The 25,924-nt window shown below is 43.6% G+C and overlaps 1 protein-coding gene across 1 annotated transcript in view; it reads left to right on the plus strand.

The window, feature by feature from the left end:
* The window catches only part of PIDD1 (p53-induced death domain protein 1), a 1,004,177-nt gene extending 982,276 nt beyond the window's left edge, over positions 1-21,901 (plus strand). The window contains exon 15 of the mRNA XM_044059769.1: positions 20,975-21,901. Coding sequence (XP_043915704.1) covers positions 20,975-21,212 — 238 coding nt within the window. The 3' untranslated portion in view covers positions 21,213-21,901. The remainder of the gene's footprint in view (positions 1-20,974) is intronic.
* Positions 21,902-25,924: the final 4,023 nt, after the last annotated feature.

The raw sequence follows: 25,924 nt of genomic DNA on the forward strand, positions 1-25,924 counted from the left end.
TTTACCTTTTTTCAAGTGTATTAGTTCATTAGACCTGAAGTATTTGTTTTGGTAGCAGGTACCTCACCCAGATGGATTTCTGAACTGCAAACTTTAAGTAACAACAAGCTATAAACCCTTCTCAAAAAGGACGGGCTGCCTCTAAGGATAAGGAGGTCTGTGAAGTCTCTCAGAACTCGGCTGTTCAACTGCTCTTTGTCTTTCCTAAACAATAGAACAAATGTGAAAAGATCACAGCAGTGGATGTGTACAGACTACTCACATTATTGTGTCAAAAAAGTGTGAACCATAGAGATACTCTGATTAGCTGCGCTGTTTTTTGTAAGTCGTTTAGGGATATTTAGTCACTTAATAGACTTTTCAAATGGAATTATGGGTAATTGCTGTACTTTTGTTATGACAAATTTAGCAATACTCTTCTTGAGGTTAAGGCTGACTATACAAGGCTGGCAGCTTCCACTGCAGCCTCCTTCAAACTTCTCCAAATGTTTGTGTAGTTTCTACTTGGACAGGCATTCCCACATCAGATAGATATAAGTAATCATGTATCCAGTTTAGAGGCAGAGCAATATTTGCTTTGACTGTCATACATGGCATGCTGTGTAGACTCTGCCCTTTCCTGGGAGCACAGGGTACTTTGCCATCAATTTGTGTACTTTCTGCAGTAGTGATGCTTATGGTGAATATAGTACAGTGGTGTCAGTATACTTGCCATTAGAATGCAAGTATGAATAAAGGCATCATTGCTGCAGATCATAGCTACATACTCCCGTCATGGTCCTGCATGCTGTGGATCTGTGGTCTTTGTATGTGCTTAGTTCTGTATCAGTTCCAGACCTTCTGAATTAATTATATATTTGATTATATTATAAAGGTTAACCCACTTATGCCCTCTTTAACTTTGTAATTATGAGTATGTAGTTGTGGTTTATTTGTATTTGAAGGTCCGTAAAAGCGGTTTATTTTCATGCCAATTGTGATGACCCAACACTGGCCCAGTAATCAAAGAGCCTCGTTCTTCACCACTAGCACCAATGGGGGACGTACATTGGGAGGATGATAAGTACACACACAGTATTTCCAGATGCAGTTCTCTGCATCCAGTGCAATTTCCCTTAAGAGCACACAGAGACCATAGTCAGTCCGGGGCTGGTTTCTCCTTCTTTCTCCAGATCCCCAATAAGACTCCCCACTGGTACAGTTATAGAGTTGAGATCCCAGCTGAGTGGCCAAGCCAAGACCTCCAGCACCCTCTCTGTCCAGCCAGTGCTTTGTGTCCCTGCCCAAGTAGCTAACACACACACACACAGTTTTAGGTTTTATATATGTATACACACACACACACACACACACACACACACCACACAAACACACACACACACACACACACACACACACACACACACACACACACCTGGGAAAGGCTGGCACAGGTTTACTAGCTATGGACCTTCTTCCCAGACTTTAGGGTAGTTATCACTGCCATCAGCCACGTCCTTATCAGCTACTTTAAGGCCCTTTACAAAGGGTGTCCAGTCTTACTGTGTAATGCTGCTGTTAATCCAAATGGTAGTTTGACCAAGAGCAAGGCTATTAGGAGTGGCCCACAGTGTCACCAAATAAATATGCAAGTACTCTCAGAGCTTAAGTATGTCTCAAAAAATCGGACACAATGAAAGGTTTAAATATATTTAATTATAAATAATAAAAGAACCAGAAAATACTCAGTGTATATAATCACAGTTATATTAGAGTTCAAAATCACAGGAAATATTTAAAACAACATTGAAGGACAGTCTCAAATAAATAAATAAATAAAGAAAACATCTAAACTATACTTCACTATATTCTTGACTGTATCTAAGAGAAATTACTGTACCCTAGTTAACTTACTTACAGAGCAAGCAAGACAGATGTGGTGAATGGATCTTCTTGCCAGGTCAAAGACAAAATACAGAATTCTATCTCTCTCAAAGACTTCTTAAATTAACATTTTAAATATTACTACTGGTGTAGCTTGCAGCATGACATCACTTCTTGTCGTCTGACTCTTTCCCAGGTGAAAACCTCCACTGATGCAGCTGGTAGCATTTAGCATCTACCTGTGAAAATATATAAACAAGGACGTCTCTTAGATCTAAGGCAGATCCTGGAAGTCATAAAACAATAAACACTTCCAAGACAATACAAAAACACTTCTAGTTCTAGACATTGTTCCTGTTACTGCACTGAAACTGAGAGAAAACATCTTTGTGGGCCAGCTGTAAAGTAACTTAATTTCAACTATTCTGAAGTTTTACAAGATAATTTCCTGTGTTTCAGTTTCCCCTGTCAAAATATATACATTTAAACAGTTACAATAGTGTATATACAGTTTTACTCAGTACTTTACAACATATCTCTTCAGCACATGTCTGTACAATATGACATGCAGTTCTAATATATCTATAACAGAAGCATCTTACATGAAGCATGTTGACATTCAGAAATGACAAATAACCATTTACAAAATTCCAGACAGCTGTGCTGGCAGTATCTCTTTTCATTATACTTCTATATAAATCATATTAATATTCACGAATGACATATAATTATTTAATAAGTTCCAGATAGCTGGGCTGCCCCCCCCGTTCAAAGACACAAGCTAGTTTTTCAAGTGACCCTTGAGAAACACTGCTTGAGAGGATTGAGCCTATCTGGGAATACCTTACCCATTCCGTGTCTTGAAATTCCAGCTGCCTTGGCATTGCTGACCCCAGTACAGTGCTGCACTTTCCTGTCATATGCCTGCAACCCTAGGCCCTACCATAGTAATTTGGGATTTTGCTGGCTGGCTCCCTGTAGCTATAGATCCACCTCAGACTCCTCCTACCTCTTACTGCAGATACTTAGCACCAGGGCCTCCCTATCATGGTAAGGTTTCATCATGTTAACATGGTACAGTTTTTGCTCCTGCGTAGTAGTTCTACCATGTAGTTAACATCACTGACCTTCCTTACCACTTTGAAGGGTCCCTCCGAAGCTGCCTGCAGCTTGTTGTGTGTGGCAGGAATGAGAACCATAACCTGCTGTGCCCCACAACATACTCTCTAGCTCAAGCATTCCTGTCATACCAGACCTTTTTCTGCTGTTGGGCGTCTGCCAAGTTCTCCTGGGCGAAGCCCATGAGTTCCCTGAGCCTTGTCCAGAGGTTCAGGACATATGCCCCAACAGACTCCTAGTGGGATTCATACTCACCCTCCCACTCATCACAAATCAAATCTAGAGGTCCCCTCACCCTATGCCCATACAGCCACTCAAAGGGTGAAAAACCTGTTAATTCCTGGGGCATGTCTCTGTAAGAAAACAACAGATGGGGCAACTATGTGTCCCACTCCATCTTAAACTGGTCTGCAAATGACCGTGGCATGGTCTTGAGTGTAGAGTTTAACTTCTGAACAAGACCATTAGTCTGGGGATGGTAGGGGGTGGTCTTTAAATGCTTCACCCCACAGTGCTTCCACAGACAAGCCAGCAGGTCTGACATGAAATTGGCACCTCTGTCAGTCATTATTTCATTTGGGAAACCTACCCAGCTGCTAATCTCTTATAAAGCATTTGCCACCTTTTATGCCTCAATGGAGGATAGGGCCACTGCCTCAGGGTATCTGGTAGCATAATCTACTACCACTAGAGTATACTTTTTCCTTGTGGAACTTGGAGTACCCAGACGCCTTACAGTATCCATAGCTACCCTCTGAAACAGCTCCTCAATCACAGGCAGCGGCATTAAAGGAGCTTTCACCTTGTCTCATGCCTTGCCTATTTTTTGCCACTGCTCACAGGTCCTGCAGTACCCGGTTACATTTCTGGAAATCCCAAGCCAATAAAATTTCTGCATAATACATCTCTTTGTATGCTTTATACCCATATGGCCTTGCAAAGGGAATGTCATGGACTATGGCTAGAAGTGCCAGACGGTAGGCTCTGGGCACTACCAGCTGCTGTATTCTCTCACCCTCTAGCCCTACCTCAGGGGTCTACTCTCTATACAGCAACCCTTTTTCCCAGTATACAGATTCCCTCTTCCCTTGAGAATCAGGTGCCTCCCTGGCTACCTTCCTCAGGGCTTGTGATCTAGGGTCTGAGAGCTGAGCCTGTCTCAACTCTCTCTTTGTAACCCTTTCTAGCTCCCCTTCCACAGGAAGTCTGGTATTCTCTGACAGCAGTGCCTCACTGTCAGCCTGGGTACTGCTACTCACTTCTGCCCTTGCAGTCACTGTGTCCAAGGGAACATCAGTACCCACAAGCAGCTGTGGCTCACCTTCAGTCTCACTGCTATAGGGCAGCTCCCTCCCTGAGGTAATCACCACACCTGTCCTGGCTTCAAGTCTGCGGTCTGTCTAGGTCTCCCCCCAGGCTACCAGACCCACATGCTTGTCTCCAAGCCTGACTGCATGTCACTGCATGTACACAAGGTACTGCATTATCAAAATCATTCCCTATCAGGACATCTGCAGGGATATCCTCAAATGCACCTACTTGTTTGCTTTCTTTTTCAACCTCTCAGTCAAGGTGAACCCTAGCCAAAGGTATTTTGAATGGGGTCCCTCTTAAAGCTCTGACTGGAGTAGACTGCTTGAGCAAGTAGTGCTCCTCTTTAACCATTGCAGGTTTCACAATGGTTTGGTCAGAGGCTGTCTCTCTCTTAGCAGTGGCCTGTTTTCCATCTACTAAGATAGGATATAACCTCTTGTGGTAGTTTGGTACCCTTGTTGCCTCTAGACAACTTACTGCTGGCATTCTGTCATTCCCACTTACCGGCTCTCCCACCTTTTGCTCCCCATCTTGCCTCTGTGGACATCTATATGCTACGTGGCCCCACTGGTTGCATTTAAAATATTTAACCCGGGTCCTGGACATGTACCTGGACTAGTGGCTTCCCCTGCTACTGGCGGACTCTGTTCAGGCGGTTTAAGCTGCCCACCATGGGTTTCCTTAGATCCATGAGCAGCACTGGGTATCCCTTTCTTGTGCAGTGATGCTCTGCTTGCTAGGTATAGATTTCCATTTTTCTCCAACTCATCCGCGGGGTTACATTCCCTATCTGCCAGCCAGATTCTCATGTCCTCAGGCAAAGTGCTAAGGGCTTGTTCCCTGACCAAAAGGTCTGCTAGTCCTACAAAAGTGGTGACCTGAGACCCACTCTCCCACCTATGAAAATAAGTGCTTAGTTCAGAAATATGTTCACACACACTTTCATCTGCCTTGCATCTATGCTCAAAAAACTTTTTCCTATAAGCTTCAGGTGTTGGCTTAAAACACTCTTAACACATTTTTAACAGTATTACAATTTAAGCAATCAGTATCAGACAATTTAGAAATAGCAGTTAGAGCTTTATCATAGAGTAAGGAGGTCAGGAACCGTACCCAGAGCCCTTTATCAGCATTATACTGTTTGCATATCCTTTCAAACATATGAATGAAACTGTCAAAATGATTCCCCTCTGTAAATTGTGGAAATAATTTACTGACCTTTGTTGCTTCTGGTGTTTGGTTATTCCCTTCCCCATTACCTCCATGACCCTGACAATGAGTCACCATCTACGTTTCATGTTGCCGCTGCGTCTCATTCTCCTCAGCTTTCAGATGTCGCAGTTTCTCATTTTCCTCAGCCTCCAGATGTCTCAGCTTCTCATTCTCTATGGCCTCCAGGTGTCTCAGTCTCTCTGCTGATTTATTTCCAAATGTTTGGGCTCCAGTTCAAGTCTCTTTAACTCTAGACTGATTTTTAAGTCCTCTGTGGAAAGGTTGAACTGTCCATTTTCTGAGAGTTGTACATCCCCAAGGCCAGTCTGATTATCTTCCCGGTTGCTTGTCTGTGATGCAGCTGTGACTAAGGCTGCAATCCTGTCTGCTTTAGTCAAGTTGGCATGCACCAGTCCTTTATCTTGGCACATCTCAGCCAACTGGCTCCTTGTCAGCTTGCCATATTTCTCTGCTGACATCATTGCCTGCTCTCCCTGACTAACTAAGCTAACAAAAAAAAATAAAACTGTTGTGATATGAAACTCTGAATGTGCACTGTGTGGCTGATTTGAGAGTACAATCACCTTCTTTAGTGACCACTGTTTACAGATTACAGGAACTCAATCTCCACACCACTGAATTCTAATATGTGGATATCCCACCACTGCCAACCAATATATGTGACACCCCAACACTGGCCCAGTAATCAAGGATCCTCAATTCCTCACCACTAGTGCCAGTGGGGGACGTACATTGGGAGGATGACAGGTTCACACACAGTATTTCCAGGTGCAGCTCTCTGCATCAGGTACAGTTTCCCTTAAGAGCACACAGTCAGTCCGGGGCTGGTTTCTCCCTCTTTCTCCAGATCCCCACTGGAACAGCTATAGAGTTTAGATCCCAGCTGAGTGGCCAAGCCAAGACCTCAAGCACCCTCTCTGTCCAACCAGTGGTTCGTGTCCCTGTTGAATTAGCTGACACACACACACACACACACACACACACACACACACACCTGCGCACGCGTGCACACACACACACACACACACACACACACACACACACACACACACACACACACACACACACATCTGGGAAAGGCTGGCACAGGTTTACTAGCTATGCCCCCCCTTCTGCCCAGAATATAAGGTAGTTATCACTGCCACCAGCCATGTCCTTATCAGCTACTGTAAGGCCCTTAACAAAGGGTGTCCAGTCTTACTGTGTAATGTTACTATTAATCCAAATGGTAGATTGACCAAGAGCAAGGCTATTAGGAGTGGCCCACAGCGTCACCAAATAAATATGCAAGCAAAAATTTTATTGGGAACTGAATCCATTGTCATTTTTGAAATATGCAAGTACTCTCAGAAATTAAATACGTCTCACAAAGATCAGCCACATTGAAAGGTTTAAATATATTTAATTATAAATAATAAAATAACAAGAAAATACTCAATATATAATCGCAGTTGCATCAGAGTTCAAAATCACAGGAAATATTTAAAACAACATTGCAGGACAGTCTCAAATAAATAAAGAAAACATCTAAACTATACTTCACTATATTCCTGACTGTATCTAAGAGAAATTACTGTACCCTAGTTAACTTACTTACAGAGCAAGCAAGACAGACGTGGTGAATGGATTTTCTTGTGAGGTCAAAGACAAAATATAGAATGCTCTCTCTCTCTCAGAGACTTCTTAAATTAATATTTCAAATATTACTGTTGGAGTAGCTTGCAGCATGACAGCACTTCTTATCATCTGATTGTATCCCAGGTGAAAACCCCTCTGGTGCAGCTAGTAGCATTTAGCATCTACCTGTGAAAATACATAAACAATGGCTTCTCTTAGATCTAAGAGAGATTCTAGAAGTCATAAAAAATAAATACTTCCAAGACAATAACAAAAACTTCTAGTTCTAGACATTGTATCTGTTACTGCACTGAAATTGAGAGAGATCATCTTTTGTTTATGGCCCAGCCATAAAGTAAGTAAGTTAATTTCAACTATTAGTCTGAAGTTTTGCAAGATAATCTCCTGTGTTCCAGTTTCCCCTCTTAAAATATGAACATTTAAACAGTTACAATAGTGTATATACATTTTTGCTCAGAACTTTACAAAGTATCTCTTCAGCACACCGTCTGTACAATATGGCATACAGTTCTAATATATCTGCAAGACAAGCATCTTACATGAAGCATGTTAACATTCAGAAATGACGCACAACCATTTATAAAATTCCACACAGCTGTGCTGGCAGCATCTCCTTTTGTTGCACTTCTATATAAATCATGTTAATATTCACAAATGACATATACAGTGGATATAAAAAGTTTACACACCCCTATTAAAATGCCAGGTTTTTGTGATATAAAAAAATGAGACCACAATAAATAATTTCAAAACTTTTCCCACTTTTAATGTGACCTTATAACGTGTGCAATTCAATTGAAAAACAAATCTGTTAGGGGAAAAATATAAAAAAAAAAAACATTCAATAAGCTTGTTGCATAATTGTGCAAACCCTTAAACTAATACTTTGAAGCACCTTTTGATCCACTTACAGCATTCAGTCTTCTTGGGTACACACCTGCCATCAATTAAAGAGACTCTGATTAACCCAAATAAAGTTTAGCTGTCCTAGTAGAATTTTCCTAATATTTACTCAGTTGCCTGCTACAGCAAAAGCCATGGTTCGCAGAGAACTTACAAAGCATCAAAGGGATCTCATTGTTGAAAGGTATCAGTCAGAGAAGGGTGAAAAAAAAATTTCCACAGTATTGGATATACCATGGAACACAGTGAAGACAGTCATCAAAAAGTGGAGAAAATATGGGGCAACAGTGACATTGCAAAGAACTGGACGTCCCTCCAAAATTGATGAAAAGACAAGATAGAAACTGGTCAGGGAGGATGCCAAGTGACCTACAGCAACACTGAAGGAGCTGCAGGAATTTCTGGCAAGTACTGGATGTAATGTGATCCTATCTCGCCTACATTCAATACATATGGGTTCGGAGCCGATCCTCGGCTCCGACTCGGCACCGAATACAATAGAACGCAGTCTCTTATTGGCTGAGCTATTCTATATCCCAGGATGCACCACCACTAGTTCCCCAGATCTCGTTTGCCGCTCAAGAGCATAGACGTGGTCTCGGACTTGGCTGAGCTAAGTACTTTAGTCAGATAGAACCTTTTGTCTGAAAAATCTCTTTTTCCCCAAAAGCTGTTTTAACAGCTACTGTTGTGATACTGTTGTGATTTTGTGATTGGCAGAAGTTTTTTTTGCGGTATTTTGTGGTAATTTTGTGGTGATTGTGTCTTTTTTGTCGACCAACGGTCCCGTTTAACTTAGAGGGGCCTAGGCCTGTTAAGTTTTGTGTCACTTGCTTATTAGTTGTCGATTTCCTGTTTATCTAGTTTTTGTTTAGTGGAAGAATGTCTAAAGAACATAGACCTTCAGGATTTAAAAAATGCACTAAGTGCAGTTATAAAATGTCGATAACTGATGATCACGCGCTATGTGTGTACTGTTTAGGACCCAAACATCTTCAAGAGTCCTGCAGTGTATGTCACGCTTTTTCTTCTCGAGTCCTCCAAGAGAGGAAAAACAAGTTAATTTTAAAGGGGCTTATTGCTCCATCCTTTGAGGAAGCTTTGACTTCTGGCTCTCCTACTTCCCAAAGGAAAAAGAAATCGTCGGTTCCGACCAGCCCGTCGGAACCGACAGCTAAAAAATCTAGGCAGGCTTCTCCTTGGCTCCACGGACGCCGGAGCCGAGGGTGGAACGGTCTGCCTCGATGTCTCCTGCCTCGACTCCTTCAGTTTGAGCGAGCTCGAGCATCGAGAGGTGTGTCACCTTCATCGGCTCCACTGTCTTGAGCCGATGAGGGTTACATGCTCAGACACTTCCCCTCGGCGCGAAGCCCTTATCAGCTCGAGGGAAATTGAAATAGTGATGGAATCTTCCTCGGCGCCGATAATTATGGAACCTTTACGGGCGGTCCCCTTGTCTCGGAACCGATGGAGAAGTCTTCGGACCCGATCGGTTTCTTCGATCTTCGAGGATGTCGATTCGGACATAGACAGAGTACTTCAGAAGCTTTTCCAGTCTCCAGTCTTTACCAAATTGATGTCGGCTCTGACCCAATTGGTATTGGAGCCGACCACCCATCCTACCTTGTCGATTCCTCCTCCAACAGCCTCGGCACCGTTGGAGTCGGTGCTGGTGGATCGGTCGAAGTAATCAGTCGGTTCCGACTCTTACTTCTACCCGTCTCTTGGGTCGGGGTTCGAGCGAGGACCTCCTCTGTCGGCCCCGGGTGCCGGGCCCGATTCTTTGGTCCCTAGTCTCCCTCTCGGTGCGTCGTGACAGGGGCTCGTTCGTTGTGGCCTCGAGGTTTGGACCTTCCCAGGATTCTGGGGTCCAGCCGATGCTATGAGGAGTGCCTTAGCCAAATCTTCTGTGGCTGCTTGACCTTTTCACCACCACCTTCCATGGATTTGGAAACTGGTGCTTCCGGAGTTCCCCTGTCTCACAGCGGAGCCCCTAGGCCTGAGGATACCCCCACGGGTGGTTCCCTTCTTCCTGGAGGTTCCTCCGACGCGCTTTCGGAGGAACCCCCCAGAAAGAAATTGTGTAAGAGGAAACACGTTGACTCCCCTGATGAGTCTCTTACATCAGATACCGACCTCGATGATGCGGAGGGGTCCCCAAAGTCGTCCTCGGATGATGTCTCCTTCGCGGACATATTAGAAATCCTTAAACAACGAGGCGACTGGCAGTCCAAACCCCCTTCTGCTGAGGAGTCGGTCTTCCTCAAGGCCTTTGGGGCTCAGCCCTCCGCCTCCTGGGTGTCTCCACCCTTCGATGAGCTTCTGGATTTGATCTCTTGAAGGGTGTGGGAACACCGGATTCTGTGGAACCGGTGCCTGCTCGCCCCAACAAGTTCCTTCGCCCCACGGACAAAGAATTTTTATCCAAGGGTGGCAGTAGATGCTATGGTGGTGGCATCTGCTACCCAGCAAGATGTAGCAGAGGCCGGCGTCCGTCCATCCTCCTAATAAAGAGTCTAGAGCATGGATCGGTGCGGCAAGCGTACCCTGACTTCAGCGGCCTTTACGTTAAGGTCCCTGAATTATTTGGCACATTTACTAGACTGCAGAGGGATCTGGTCAAGGAGCTGTCAGACTCCCTCTCGGGTAATTTACCTGAGCAGTTAGCCCAGTCGGTTAAGCGCTCAGTTATCTACCCTTTTTCTTTATCTAACTCCTCCATGAGGCTCATATCTTATGCTGCTGAAGGAGCGAGTAGAAGCGGGTACAGGAGTTGCTTCACGAAGACAAGCCTGGCCGCCTGTGTCATTGCGGAGGCTTTCAAGTCTTCCTTTGCCGGCGCTCCCTTTGATGGGTCCTCATTGTTTGGACCCAAGGTAAAGGACACGTTGATTCGCTGTGAGCAGGAGGGTAAGACTTTGGCTGCTGTGGGCCGGTTTTCCACTCCCTTCAGGCCTTATCCCAAGGCTCGAAGGGGTGGGAAGATGTGGTTCGTAAATCTCAGAAGCCTTACTTGCCACAGCAGAATGACTCCTTCTAGAGGCAGAGGAAGGGGAAATTTTTCTGGAAGACGCCGTCCCAGAGGCGGAGGCCCTCGCAACACTGGAGACCACGAGTCCTTTCGTGGCTCTCCCTCCTTCCAACATCCCTGAAGGAGTGCCCGACTGTGCAGCTCGGAGCCAGTCGGGGTCGTTTTGAGCACCTAGAAGCCTGGAGACAGATTACTCAGGACCAATGGGTGCTTGAATAATGCCGGAGGATACACCATTCCCTAGAACATTACCCCCACCAACCCGAAGGATCCCGCACCCTCCACCCAGTCAGCGGGTTTTAGCAGCCTACGAGGTATCAAAACTGCTGCGAAAGGAGTCATCCAACCTGTCCCATAGACCAAGCCGGATCAGGGACTTACTCAAGGTTCTTTTGGTGCCAAAAGACCGGGGACTGGAGACCCATCTTGGATCTCAGCAAATTCAACCGATTAAGTAAAGAAGTCCAAATTTCGGATGGTCACTTTTTTTTTTTTTTTTGGGGGGGGGGGGACGCTTAATACCACATATTTCTTTGGTCCGGCACTTGGCTTAGCCTGGATTTTATGAGGGATCGTAATTTTTGCTAGTACTGATCAGAGATGCCTTCCTATTAGGGATTTTGCTCTATCATGTAGTAGCTTCCTCCTTCTGTTGTACAGTTTATTTATGGCAGGGTCCACCAGACTGGGCCTGCCTTTGGATGATTGGGTCTTGGTTTTGTTTGGGATAGCATGATCCATGCATTCCTGGAGATGTCCGAGAATGCATTTATATAGGATTCTGCAGTTTGGGCGTAGTTTCCACTGGCCCTGGGGCCTTGAAGGATTCCACTTTGGTTTTGAGAAGTGAAAAGTTCGCTTTTGAGAAGTTTTCACTGTGGTTTTCTGGGCTGGGGTGGGGTCGGGATGTGGACATCCAGTGAAATTAATTTATGGTCTGATCTTACCAATGAGGGATATACTTCTGGTGTGGAGCATAGAGTCCCCATGTTGGTAATGATCAGGTCTAGTATGTTGTCCCCTCTTGTGGGAGTGGTGACTAGTTGTTCCATAGCATTTGAGTTTATAATTTCCAGGAATCTTTGGGCTAAGGTGCTGGGGCTTGAGTAGTGCCCCCAGTCAATGTTTGGGTAGTTGAAGTCCAATATAATGGTGTTGGAGAGATCTTCATGTTCTCCAATGTTTTCAGGAAAGCGATGGGATTCCTGACTTTGAGAGGGTGGTCTGTAGGATGCTATAAACTGAAAAGCAGTCTTGCCCACTGTTAGTTGCACATGGATGGTCTCCGATACGCAATGCCACTAACCTGGAGGTGTGGATATCCTTGATAAATATGGAAACTCCCTCCTTTTGTGGTTCGGTCCGGGTTTGGGGAAAAGCATGATATGAGGTATAGCCTGGTAGTGCTGGGGTGCTCTCTGGAGCCTTGAACCAGGTTTCTGTCACTGCACAGATATCGATGTTCTCCATACTGAGGAGAGCTTGAGTGTGCATCTTGAGGTTAAGACTTCTGGCGTTTAGCAGCATTACCCTTAGTTTCTTGTTCCTTGTGCTGTCTATGGGGTGGGTTTGACTTTTGAGCCTTGCCTAAAAAGGCACTATGGGGTGGCAAGAGCCTTTGCCAATATCCAAAGCCCAGTGGTGACAGGTGCAAGCCGTCCCTAGCAGCAACGTGGCTTGTCGAGCATGTCATCCCAGGCTGACAGACACTGGATCCCCTTTGAATGACACCAAAATTTTAGCCAATTGTTAAAATCGATCATTTTGTCTTTGTACTGTGGCATCATTCTAGGTGAGGGTAAGATGCTGCTCAAGGTCAGGGTCATACCAGCCTGGGCTACATGATCAGAGCTTCTATGTCTCTTTCATGTAGTCCAGGAGGTATCTCAGGTCATTCACACCAGCATGTACAATGACTGAGTCATATTTGTATTTGCTTTGGAGTGACCTGAGTGCTTGCTGTGGATCCTAGCACCCGACAGGCAGCTCACTGTGACCTTCTCTTTATTCAGCCTGGTGGCGGCGTCAGTGTGTCTGACAATAGAGTCACCTATACAAGAGTATCAGGTGTGTTATTCAGCCTTAAGGGCTGTGGCTGTTGCACACTGACTTTGTGGGTTATGTGATTGTGTGTGTTTTGTTTTGAGGTAGCGTTTGCTTGGATGTCTGCTTTGGAGGTCTCTGTTGCTTTAGAGCCTCCGAGTATGTTTTTGTGTATTTATGTGTTTGGTTCGCTGATGTGGTGGGACTATGTGATACTGGAATTGTGTTGTGTGAGGTTACCTTCTCCTCCTGACTGGTTACACCAGTTTTGAGATGAGAGAGCTCAGCCTCCAGTTTGGCTAAATAGTTGCATCTCTCACATATATTTGAACCTGTTTGGAGGAGGAGAGGTTGTCGTGTACATGAGACAGTTGTAACATTGCCTCAAAATTCCTGATTCACCAGCTGGACTGAGAGGAAACAATTGACTGACCTTTGGACATGCTAGAGTAATAGGCATACAATATGGCATGCAGTTCTAATATATCTGCAAGACGAGCATCTTACATGAAGCATGTTAACATTCAGAAATGACAACGTCTAGGAGATGGTCAAGCCTGACTTCAGCGGCCTTTACGTTAGGTCCCTGAATTATTTGGACTACGCTGCAGAGATCTGGTCAAGGAGCTGTCAGACTCTCTGTAATTTACCTGAGCAGTTAGCCCAGTCGGTTGGCTCAGTTATCTACCCTTTTTCTTTATCTAACTCCTCCATGAGGCTCATATCTTATGCTGCTGAAGGAGCGAGTAGAAGGCGGTACAGGAGTTGCTTCAGACAAGCCTGGCTTCGCCTGTGTCATTGCGGAGGCTTTCAAGTCTTCCTTTGCCGGCGCTCCCTTTGATGGGTCCTCATTGTTTGGACCCAAGGTAAAGGACACGTTGATTCGCTGTGAGCAGGAGGGTAAGACTTTGGCTGCTGTGAGCCGGTTTTCCACTCCTTCAGGCCTTATCCCAAGGCTCGAAGGGGTGGGAAGATGTGGTTCGTAAATCTCAGAAGCCTTACTTGCCACAGCAGAATGACTCCCTTCTAGAGGCAGAGGAAGGGGAAATTTTTCTGGAAGCAGCCGTCCCAGAGCGGCGAGGCCCTCGCAACACTGGAGACCACGAGTCCTTTGTGGCTCTCCTCCTTCCAACATCCCTGAAGGAGTGCCCGACTGTGCAGCTCGAGCCAGTCGGGGTCGTTTTGAGCACCTAGAAGCCTGGAGACAGATTACTCAGGACCAATGGGTGCTTGAATATGCCGGAGGATACACCATTCCCTAGAACATTACCCCCACCAACCCGAAGGATCCCGCACCCTCCACCCAGTCAGCGGGTTTTGCAGCCTCGAGTATCAAAACTGCTGCGAAAAGGAGTCATCCAACCTGTCCCCAGACCAAGCGGATCAGGGACTTACTCAAGGTTCTTTTGGTGCCAAAAGACCGGGGACTGAGACCCATCTTGGATCTCAGCAAATTCAACCGATTAAGTAAAGAAGTCCAAATTTCGGATGGTCACCTTACAATCCATTCTCCGCTGTTGGAGAAAGGTGTTTGGATGTGCTCCATAGATCTCAAGGGCGCTTACTACCACATATTAATAAATTGCGTCCAGAAGACACTTACGCTTCAGCCTGGGAGACAGTCATTTCCAGTTTGAGCTCTGCCCTTTGGTCTCACCACAGCCCCAGGTGTTCACCAAATGTTTGGCAGTAGTGACTGCTCACCTGAGGAGTTTAGGATTCCAGCTGTTTCCTACCTAGCGACTGGCTCCTAACTGCCACCTCAAGCATCTACTTTTAGAAAATCTAACAGCCACTATCAAATTGGGCAGTTCCTTGGGGATCACCTTCAATTGGTCAAAATCGTGTTGCAGCCATCTCAGCGTATTCTGTTTATTGGAGCAGAAATAGATTCAAGACAAATGCGGGTCTTCCTTCCTGCAGAAAGAATAGAGACACTCCAAAATCAGGTCCGGACTCTACTCAAAAGACGTTGGGCTCCAGCAAGGATGGTGTTGCAACTATTAGGTTCCATGTTGCCGCCATTCTCATGGTTCCCTTTGCAAGGCTGCACATGAGGATTCTCCAGTGGCTTCTGTCAGTTCAGTGGTCTTACCAGGACCTTTCTCTCAACCACCAAATACTGATTACAGACAAATGCAAACAGGACCTTCGTTGGTGGCTGGTAACCTCCAACCTCAATCCGGGTCAGCCCTTTGTCCCCCCACTCCCCGTCGCCACGCTGACTACGGACGCCTCCCGGACAGGGTGGGGGGGGCATTGTCTGGGCAGGTCGGTTCAAGGCACGTGGCGCTCGGGCAGTCTGTTCTTCACATCAACGTTCTGGAGATGAGGGCGGTGCTATTAGCATTGCAAGCTCTACACGATCACCTTCCCCAAGCCGTGATTGCCATCCAGTCAGACAACATGTCGGTCGTCTGGTACTTGAACAAACAAGGAGGAACCAGGTCCTACCCCCTTTGCAGGGAGGCCATGAGAGTATGGGAGGGACATTGCTGTAAACGTACCTATGGCAGGCACATCCGGGGAAGATGCTGCTCAAGGTCAGGGTCATACCAGCCTGGGCTACATGATCAGAGAGCTTCTCTATGTCTCTTGTCATGTAGTCCAGGGAGGTATGTCTCAGGTCATTCACACCAGCATGTACAATGACTGAGTCATATTTGTATTTGCTTTGGAGTGACCTGAGTGCTTGCGTTACGTGTCGGATCCTAGCACCCGACAGGCAGCCCTACTGTGACCTTCTCTTTATTCAGCCTGGTGAGCGGGACGTCAGTGTGTCTGACAATAGAGTCACCTATAACAAGAGTATCAGGTGTGTTATTCAGCCTTAAGGGCTGTGGCTGCTTGGCACACTGACTTTGTGGGTTATGTGATTGTGTGTGTTTTGTTTTGAGGTAGCGTTTGCTTGGATGTCTGCTTTGGAGGTCTCTGTTGCTTTAGAGCCTCCGAGTATGTTTTTGTGTATTTATGTGTTTGGTTCGCTGATGTGGTGGGACTATGTGATACTGGAATTGTGTTGTGTGAGGTTACCTTCTCCTCCTGACTGGTTACACCAGTTTTGAGATGAGAGAGCTCAGCCTCCAGTTTGGCTAAATAGTTGCATCTCTCACATATATTTGAACCTGTTTGGAGGAGGAGAGGGTTGTCAGTGTACATGAGACAGTTGTAACATTGCCTCAAAATTCCCTGATTCACCAGCTGGACTGAAGAGGAAACAATTGACTGACCTTTGGACATGCTAGAGTAATAGGCATACAATATGGCATGCAGTTCTAATATATCTGCAAGACGAGCATCTTACATGAAGCATGTTAACATTCAGAAATGACGCACAACCATTTATAAAATTCCACACAGCTGTGCTGGCAGCATCTCCTTTTGTTGCACTTCTATATAAATCATGTTAGTATTCACAAATGACATATACAGTGGATATAAAAAGTTTACACACCCCTATTAAAATGCCAGGTTTTTGTGATATAAAAAAATGAGACCACAATAAATAATTTCAAAACTTTTCCCACTTTTAATGTGACCTTATAATGTGTGCAATTCAATTGAAAAACAAATCTGTTAGGGGAAACATATAAAAAAAAAAACATACAATAAGCTTGTTGCATAATTGTGCACACCCTTAAACTAATACTTTGAAGCACCTTTTGATCCACTTACAGCATTCAGTCTTCTTGGGTACACATCTGCCATCAATTAAAGAGACTCTGATTAACCCAAATAAAGTTTAGCTGTCCTAGTAGAATTTTCCTAATATTTACTCAGTTGCCTGCTACAGCAAAAGCCATGGTTCGCAGAGAACTTACAAAGCATCAAAGGGATCTCATTGTTGAAAGGTATCAGTCAGAGAAGGGTGAAAAAAATTTTTCCACAGTATTGGATATACCATGGAACACAGTGAAGACGGTCATCAAAAAGTGGAGAAAATATGGGGCAACAGTGACATTGCAAAGAACTGGACGTCACTCCAAAATTGATGAAAAGACAAGATAAAAACTGGTCAGGGAGGCTGCCAAGTGACCTACAGCAACACTGAAGGAGCTGCAGGAATTTCTGGCAAGTACTGGTTGTGTACTACATGTGACAACAGTCTCCCATATTCTCCACATGTCTGGGCTATGGGGTAGGGTTGCAAGATGGAAGCCTTTTTTTACACAGAAAAACATCCAGGCCTAGCTAAAATTTGCAAAACAATAAATAGTCTCCCAAAAGCATGTGGGAAAATGTGTTATCGTCTGATGAGACCAAGGTTGAACTTTTTGGCCACAATTCCAAAAGGTATGTCTGGTGGAAAAACAACACTTCGCATCACCAAAAGAACACCATCCTCACGGTGAAGCATGGTGGTGTCAGTAGCATGCTTTGGGGTTGCTATTCTTCAGCTGGAACTGGGGCTTTAATCAAGATGGAAGTAATTATGAACAGTTCCAAATACCAGTCACTTTTGGCCGAAAACCTTCAGGCATCTGCTAGAAAGCTGAAGAAGAAGAGGAATTTCACCTTTTAACACGACAATGACCCCAAGCATACATCCAAATCAACAGAAGAATGGCTTCACCAGAAGAAAATTAAAGTTTTGGAATGGCCCAAACAGAGCCCAGACCTAAATCCAATAGAAAATCTGTGGGGGTAACCTGAAGAGGACTCTGTGCACAAGAGATGCCCTCGCAATCTGACAGATTTGGAGCACTTTTACAAGGAAGAGTAAGCAAATATTGCCAAGTCATAATGTGCCATGCTGCTAGACTCCTACCCAAGAAGACTGAATTCTGTAATTAAATCAAAAGGTGCTTCAACAAAGTATTAGTTTATGGGTGTGCACATTTATGCAACCAGCTTATGGTACGATTTTTATTTTTTATATTTTTTTCCCCTAACAGATTAGTTTGTTTTTCAATTGAATTGTTATAGGTTGCATTAAAGGTGGGAACATTTTTGAAATTATTTATTGTGGTCTCATTTTTTATATCACAAAAACCTGGCATTTTAACAGGGGTGTGTAAACTTTTTATAAATCACTGTAATTATTTACAAAATTCCAGATAGCTGGGCTGGCAGTATCTCCTTTCGTGACACTTGTTGTTGTTTGTCTTTCAGCTTTTCCTGGTTAGGGGTCGCCACAGCGGAACTCCAGTCCGCTAATGATTAGCAGTAGATTTTCACAAATGCCAAGGTGCCAGCTCAACGTCCAACCTTCAACGAAGGCACGCCCATTTACACATGTCTTTCGAATGCCACCCAACCATGGGGAGGACATGCAGACTCCACACAGAAGGCTCTCCCCGCACTCCAGCCAAGAATCGCACTATGCTTATGTGTGTTTTTTTTTTTCCATCTTCAGAATGTCATGGATTCTTTAGCCTTCCTCAAAATAACTCCTTGTTATAGTATTTCTGTTTGCTTTTTCCTAAGGCTTAAATGAGTATGGCATTTGATGCATTCTGTTTTATGGACAGGGTCCTAATGGTCATGGCTTGAGACTGCAGGTATTTGCTTATAAGAATTTCCTGCCTATTGAAAAATATCAGACCAAGGGACTGACATCTGCCTGCAGCTATTTCCCATACATTTGGGTAATTTCTGCAACACTGTTTATATTATTTCAACATTTTAGTTATGATGGGTATGCTGACACATTTGCTTTGTTTTAAGAATCTCTGCTGAGCGAAAGGAGTTGCATAGGTTTGTAGTTAATTACTAGACTAGTTGCCCTTGTGGGTCATTTTAAGTCTAGCCAATTTCCCTTTTTTTGCTCAAAATAAACTGTCCCATTCGGTTATAGACTGGCTTTACCTATCCATTGGTCGATAATTATGAATTACCCCTAATGAGAATGACGTTTATATAGTTGTATCACCTGGTGAATAGGAGATGAGATTTTAACTTCAGTCAAAATGAGTAACTGGGATCATTTCACGTTGTCTTAGGGAGTGGTTGTTCCAGTATTCAGGCACCAGCCCCACTAATACACTAATATGTGTGTTCCCTGCTACATGCTTGGTTTGGATGGGGAAATGTCCAGAAATACATTTTCTGATCTCGGCTGTCGTGGGAATTCCATAGATATATACCTACCACAAATGCTTGCTTGCTTGCTGGTGGCAGTCACAGTACAAAAAACTAAGCTACTGATAGTTTAAAGTATTAAAAATAGTTTAACCTTATGCTTTACACCATCATCTTAATTCTTTTGTATATAACATCATTATCATTGTGGAATACGATCACTTTTGGGTACAGCGAGTCACTATATGTGAGATGATGAATTCTTGGAAATGTACATTATAATTCTGGTTACTTTATGGCATATAATGTTGCTTGTATTTCATAAGGAGACGTTAGAGCTAGTGCCTTATTCAGCAGTGCATGCACAGATTGATTTAAACAGTTATTATACTACATTAACCATTTTTGTTTAGTCTTCCTGGTTGCATGCGTTGTAGTTGAAACTTTAATCTTCCGTAAATTCTCTGCCATGTTTATTTTGTTAGTTATCTGATTTTGGGATGAGGGCCGAGATTCTTCTGAGTTGATATGGTCTCTACCGTCTCTGGTTTAAATGTTTGCTAAGCTGTTACTGCCTTTCAGTGAGAATGCTCACTGTCATTCTGCCATAGTGTTTCATCACTCCAACGGGATTCTGTGCTTAGTTAGTCAGGGCGACAAGGCCTATACCACTTTAACTACATGTTCAATAGTTGGTGTGGAGAACTGCCTTTCCCATTCTTTGGTGTAGCAGCACTTTAGAGGATGTTAGCATATTTGCTGATTGTTTAAAGCATCCTCCATTTTCACAGCCCCATTCTTCACTGCTGTTATTCCTTTCCTATCCAGATAGTTTGTTGATGAACATTATCTTCCTTCTGCTTGCCACATGCAGCTGTTGTTGGAGTCCAACAGATTCTACCCCTGTACTTCTGAAGCCGTAGCACAAGGCGAACACCTAACATCCCTGAACTCTCCCACCTTTAGTTCTTCTTTCTTAACAGTGGAGATAGCTTGCCATAGAATGTGGAAATCTGTGATGTTTTTATTTTATTAAATAATCTCTTGTTGCATTACACCGAAGGTTAGAATACTTAGAATGGCAGACTGTTCTTAAGACCGGTAGAGTTCTCTGGGTCATTCTGTAGAGTGCTAGTGTTTGAAGTTCTGTAGTCGGACGGTCATTTCTTGCATTTCAGGAATTAGAGAATTTCTGGTGTTATCCTTTAGGTATATAGTATTTGAGGCTTAGTTGACATACAGTATTTTCTTAGTATGGAACTTGGAACATACATATCAAGTTTGTTTTCCTTTGGCTTTGATGTTAAAATTAGTAAGACAGACCAAAACTTTTGCTACATTTATTTTTAAGAGCAATTTTATTTGTCTTTCTTGGTTTTGCCATAGTATGGGGAAGTCACTGCCATTATTATTCTGCTATGTCGTTCTCTGTCAGAGTTCAGGGGGGATCTAAAATACTGGGCCTACTTCAGAAGACTGAAAAAACAAAAAAACTCAGTTTCAAAATACTGAAAACTGAAAACACTGAAAGATGGAATTTGTCCCTTCTCCACTGTTGTGCAGTCCTGGAGTTGGTATAGATAATTAGCAGAGGGTGTGGGGGTGCAGAAGGGGGCTTTCCCCTGCATTAAAAATGTTTTCAATATTTTCAGATTCAGTCTTTTGGTTTTTCACTTTTGTGAAGTAGACCCAAAACACTACCTATTTCCCATTTCTGGTAATTCTGCAATTTTATAGTGCCTTTTAAAGATGATTCAATGCATTATCATTGTGATGGAATGACTAGCTATTCCAATTTTTATGTTTCAGGGAAGACCTGGATAGACAGATTCTGGAAATGCTCTTTTCCTGGGCTCGGAAGAACATGGATGCACCTGACAGTGTAAAGAGACTGATTGAGGCCATGCAAGATAGTGGGAGACAAGATATTGCTGATGAAATTGAGTCCATCATTGATCTGGGTAAACAGAAGTACCAGGACTCTATCCGACGAGTGGGACTAGATCAGGGGAGCAGCACAGAAGACTCTGCCATTGTTGTAACATAATAGAAAGGAAACTAATTAAGCAAGGCCTTTGCTCATTTGATTTGCACATGGAACTGTGGAAGGAATTTGTCCAGCAGGTGGTACGGGACAGGAAGGAACTGCACTGAGTATGCTGCTGTTACCATGATACATTGGGAGCCTGCCAGATGGTTGTCTTTCCACTATCATTGCACAACAGACATGCCATATCCTAAGACCTCCTAAACATATTTGTGTTTTTTAAACAACTGAAAGTTTAGGGGCTGGCACAATAGCACTTCTCTATAAGGGACATTCTTTAGCTGGTGGTCACCACTGCACTGGACCAGGAAACTGTGTCTTCTTGACATTTATTTTAGTTAAAACTGCAAAAAAATGCTCTGTGATATCCTCTTTAAGAGACATTCAGTACTTGAAGACTCAGTTGCACTATCATCTCAGTTCTGCTGAACTCATGCATCATCTTGCTCATTTGCAAATTTCATTTGACGTTCTTCTGAGAGGGAGAACATTTCATTAGGGCTACTGACTGCAGACATGTAAATCTTTATGAACTGAACTGTAATCTGTGCATTCATAATCTGGAACAGTCATCCTGAGCAGGTGGATCTCTACAGTTTATTCAGGTTTTAATGGAATCAGAGATGAAATCAGTTCTACTCAAATCCAGTCTGATATAACCTGAGATAAAAAAGCATCATGGATTTTGAGGAATGTATTTATATAATATTTATTTTGTATTTCATTTTAATTTGTTTCTTTGTGCTAATTTGAAAGTTTCTCAGCATGTCCTACTCTGCTTAGCTTCAGGCTGAGTTTACATTGGCATTATTCTTAGAGCTAATATCATGAATATTCATTCATTTTGAAGTTTACAGCCTGAAAGGCCTCCAGGGCTTACACTGTAGACAGTCTTCTGTACATGCAGGTGAGATGGTCAGGGTAAACTCCATGGTAGCAACGCAGCGTGCTGGTGGAGTACAGTGATTGTGGAAGATAAGCTGTTAACACATGTTCTGATGTGAGTTGCTAAAGCAACTCCAATATATATTACTTGGTGTCTAGTGGTAGGGCATTCCGTGGTTACTGTACTTTTTTCACCTTTCTTATAGGTAATGAAGGGGCAGCTCTGTGTGTATGTCCCTCCCAGCCAAACATTAGACCTCTCTAAAAACATTTATGTCTTCCTGAATCACCAGCATTATAGGGTTGTAACGTTAATGGGCTCTATGTTTAATCGTTGAACACTAATCACTGAACCTTACTTTAATTGAAAGGCCATATCATCATAATGATTTACATTGAACGATGATAGATGGCCAACATAAAGGAAGCGTAAGGTAGTACTTACATATTGGTAACTTAGCTGTTAGGAAACCTGCCCTCTCCCCACTGTAGTGCGATCTTGGAGTTGGTATATATATCATTAGCATGGGATGTGAGGGGCACAGCCCCTCACATAACGAGTGTCTAGTGTTCACCTAATCTTCCTCTTGTGGGGGGCACAGCTCCCTCTCCCCACTAACTATATATACCAACTCCAAAATTGCACTACAGCAGGAAAGGACAGTTTTCCTTATAGCTAAGTTACCGGTAAGTAAATACTTCCTTGTGCATTCCTTTATGTTGACCAACTATCATCGTTCGATGTAAATCGTTACGATGATGTGGCCATTCGATTAAAGTAAGGTTCATGATTAGTGTTTAACAAACAGCTGTTCAATTAAAGTAATGTTCGACAGTTAAACATAGACCCACGTTAATGATATACTTGCAGACTGGAGTGACTTTGTCTTGAAACCACTGTAGTGTAAAAGTTTGGTCCACTATTTAAGGAGCTGGGCAACAGAACTGGAGAGATTGACATGAATAGCGTCAGGTTTTCATTACCTCTACTACCCCATTTGCATGCCATGGTACCATGAACTTTACCATTTGGTTTTCTTGTGCTACTGAGTTATTTCTGCAGAGGGAATCAATGCTTTCAGTATTACTGTCCAGTAAAAAAAAAAAAAAAGAAAAGAAATTGTCATCTTTACCCCCAACACACACACACACACACACCTGTATGGATGCATAAGTGGGCAGCAATGCAAGCTTTTAACTTAATAGATAGCAGAAAGCTCGGCCAGTAGGACTACTTCTAGTAAGAATCAGAACCTCAAAACAAATTTTGTATAGCATTCTGCCATTGCTCTGGTCCATTTGTCATTTCAAAATATCAGTATAAGGAAGTGATTTTTCTTATTTCCACATCACCCTGCCATATAGGTTCATAGGTTGGTACTAGGCTATCAGCCCTAGGGCCTATGCAAGCCTAGCCATAACAATTCCCTGGATATTTCTTCCCACAATATTTACTTCTCTGGGCCCCTGTCTAGCAGGGCAACTGACATGATCCCCGGGGTGAATTTCCTATCACCCATCTAATCCTCAAGGTTCCTTTTGAAGAGGGCCAATGAGGCGCTCTGCTTGACATATATGGGCAGTCTATTCCAGAGTATGGGGAGTCTCTGGGTCAGGAACATATCCCTCCAGCATGTTTTGTTCATTGTGATGACAAGGTTTAGATCCCTGGAGCGTGTGGCTCTGAGGGATTGGGATTTCTTTAAGTGGAGCATGTCCAACAGCTCAGGGTTTGACATGGCCTTGTATGTTAAGCAGAGATCGCCTCTGAGTAGACGATATGCCACAGAGTATAGCTGGAGTTTTTTTTAGACGTTCTGCATATGGCATCTGCTTTAGGCCTGTGATTCTTTTAGTGAGGTATTTCTGTGGCCTTTCCAGCTGTTGCAGATGTCTTGTGAGGTACATACCAAACGGGGCATTATACTCTATAATGGGTCTAATGAGGGATGAGTACAGTGGGACAATGACTTCCTTTTTTCTGGATGAAAAGCCCTAAGTGATGAGGTGTGCCACATAGAAGGATTTCCTGACTGTTGTGGCGATGTGGTTATTGAAAGTGAGACCACTGTCCACCTGTGTCCCTAAGTCTCTCATCACACTTTCGATGTTTAGTGTCCTGCCACCTATGTGGTAATTCATGGGTACATGTTTTTTTCCAAAGGGGATAACTATACATTTCTCGGCATTAAGCTTGAGCCCATGGCTCTGGCACCAGGCATCTGTTTCTGTAAGGCCTTTTTCTAGAATATCCACATCATTTGGGGATTCAATAATGGCTCCCAGTTTGCAGTCATCTGCAAACTTTGTTAGCCAGAGTCCCTTAGTGTTGGCCTGTACTTCAGAGAAGTAGATGCCAAACAAGAGTGGTCCCAGGACTGAACCCTGAGGTACTCCACTTGTCACTTGTCTGGAGCTGGATTTGGAGTCGGCTACTTTTACAGTCTGGGTTCTGTCAGTAAGCCAGTTGGCAACACATCGAGTGATGTAGGGGTTTATGCCCAGCTTAGTAAGTTCATCTATGATTCCAGAGTGGGGGATGGTGTTGAAGGCCTTGGCGAGGCCCAGATAGGCTGTGTGTACTACCTTACCCTCGTCCAGAGCTCTGGAGACTGATTCGAAGAAGTCAGTCAGATTCAGGAGGCAAGATCGGCCCTTCACAAACCCAAACTGGGTGGGGTCCAGTGTTTGAAGGTTGCCAATGTCTTTGTTTATAAGTTCCATGATAATGCATTCCATGCCCTTGCAGATCAGGCTTGTCAGACTGATATTCCCTACTCAAGCCAAAAGGAGCAAATTAGACATGAGGGACAGAAGTGTAAATTCCAGCTACAATAGAAAATATTTTTTTTTGGGGGGGGGGTGTAGAAAGTGTACCTGTAGTGGTTTAAAAAGTTGCAGAATAAACTTTATGCCCTACTCTATGAGCGAAGAGCATACGTGTGACATACGACATCCATGAAACCCTAAGGCTTTGGTATACTGGCTGGACATTGGGCTACCCTTGGCAGACAATCCCTTTAGTAAATAATACTGCAGTGGTGAAGAGAAGGACATCTACTGTTATGCTAAGATTTTATGCCACTGTACTTTCTCCTCCTTTTGGAACTGGCCAGGAGCAATTACCACACGCCTCCTCATAGACTGGATCTACTCACACAAGGACAGAGGTATGTGATACATCCTGACCCTAAACAATTTTATCTGATTTCCTGGATGAGTGGGTTGTGATACCTTTTAGGTACCTATTTATTGAGGACATACAGCAGGTACTAATGGAAGCAAGAAAGTCTTCTACTAGAAGTCATATATTTGCAAATCAAAAAGGTTTTCTAGTGGGTTCCAATAACATAACCAGCACACATTCAGAGCTAGTGTTTCTCTGGTTTTACAATATTTGTGTGAGTTACTTTCCTGTGGCCTGTCTTATTCCTCTCTCCAGGTTCATTGACCAGCCATTTCAGCATGTCTGTCCATGGATCCCCTTCTTTCAAGGCATTTTCTTGTCAAAATGTTTTCTCTATTGAAAAGGCTTGTTTGCATAAGCATATTCACCTTTGGCTTTTCTGACTTGCTTGCTAGTGAGAGCAACAGTAGAGAAACCCAGTTTCATGCTGGTCATCTCTTGCTAACTTCCGAAGTAGTGTCTCTTTTCATAAACAAAATTTTATTGAAATTCACCAACACTGAATAACAGACAAACCAAAAAAGCAATCTTAGGTAAACCACTACAAAAATGTGTATTGCAGTAGTGGTCTGCCTAAAACCATGCTAAATCACTTGGTAATAATTACTAATACTTGTAACTTATAAAGTTATATAAGAGC

This window comes from Protopterus annectens, chromosome 17.part0 (assembly GCF_019279795.1).
Source record: "Protopterus annectens isolate FY-2018-M chromosome 17.part0, PAN1.0, whole genome shotgun sequence".
NCBI classification, from domain to species: domain Eukaryota; kingdom Metazoa; phylum Chordata; order Ceratodontiformes; family Protopteridae; genus Protopterus; species Protopterus annectens.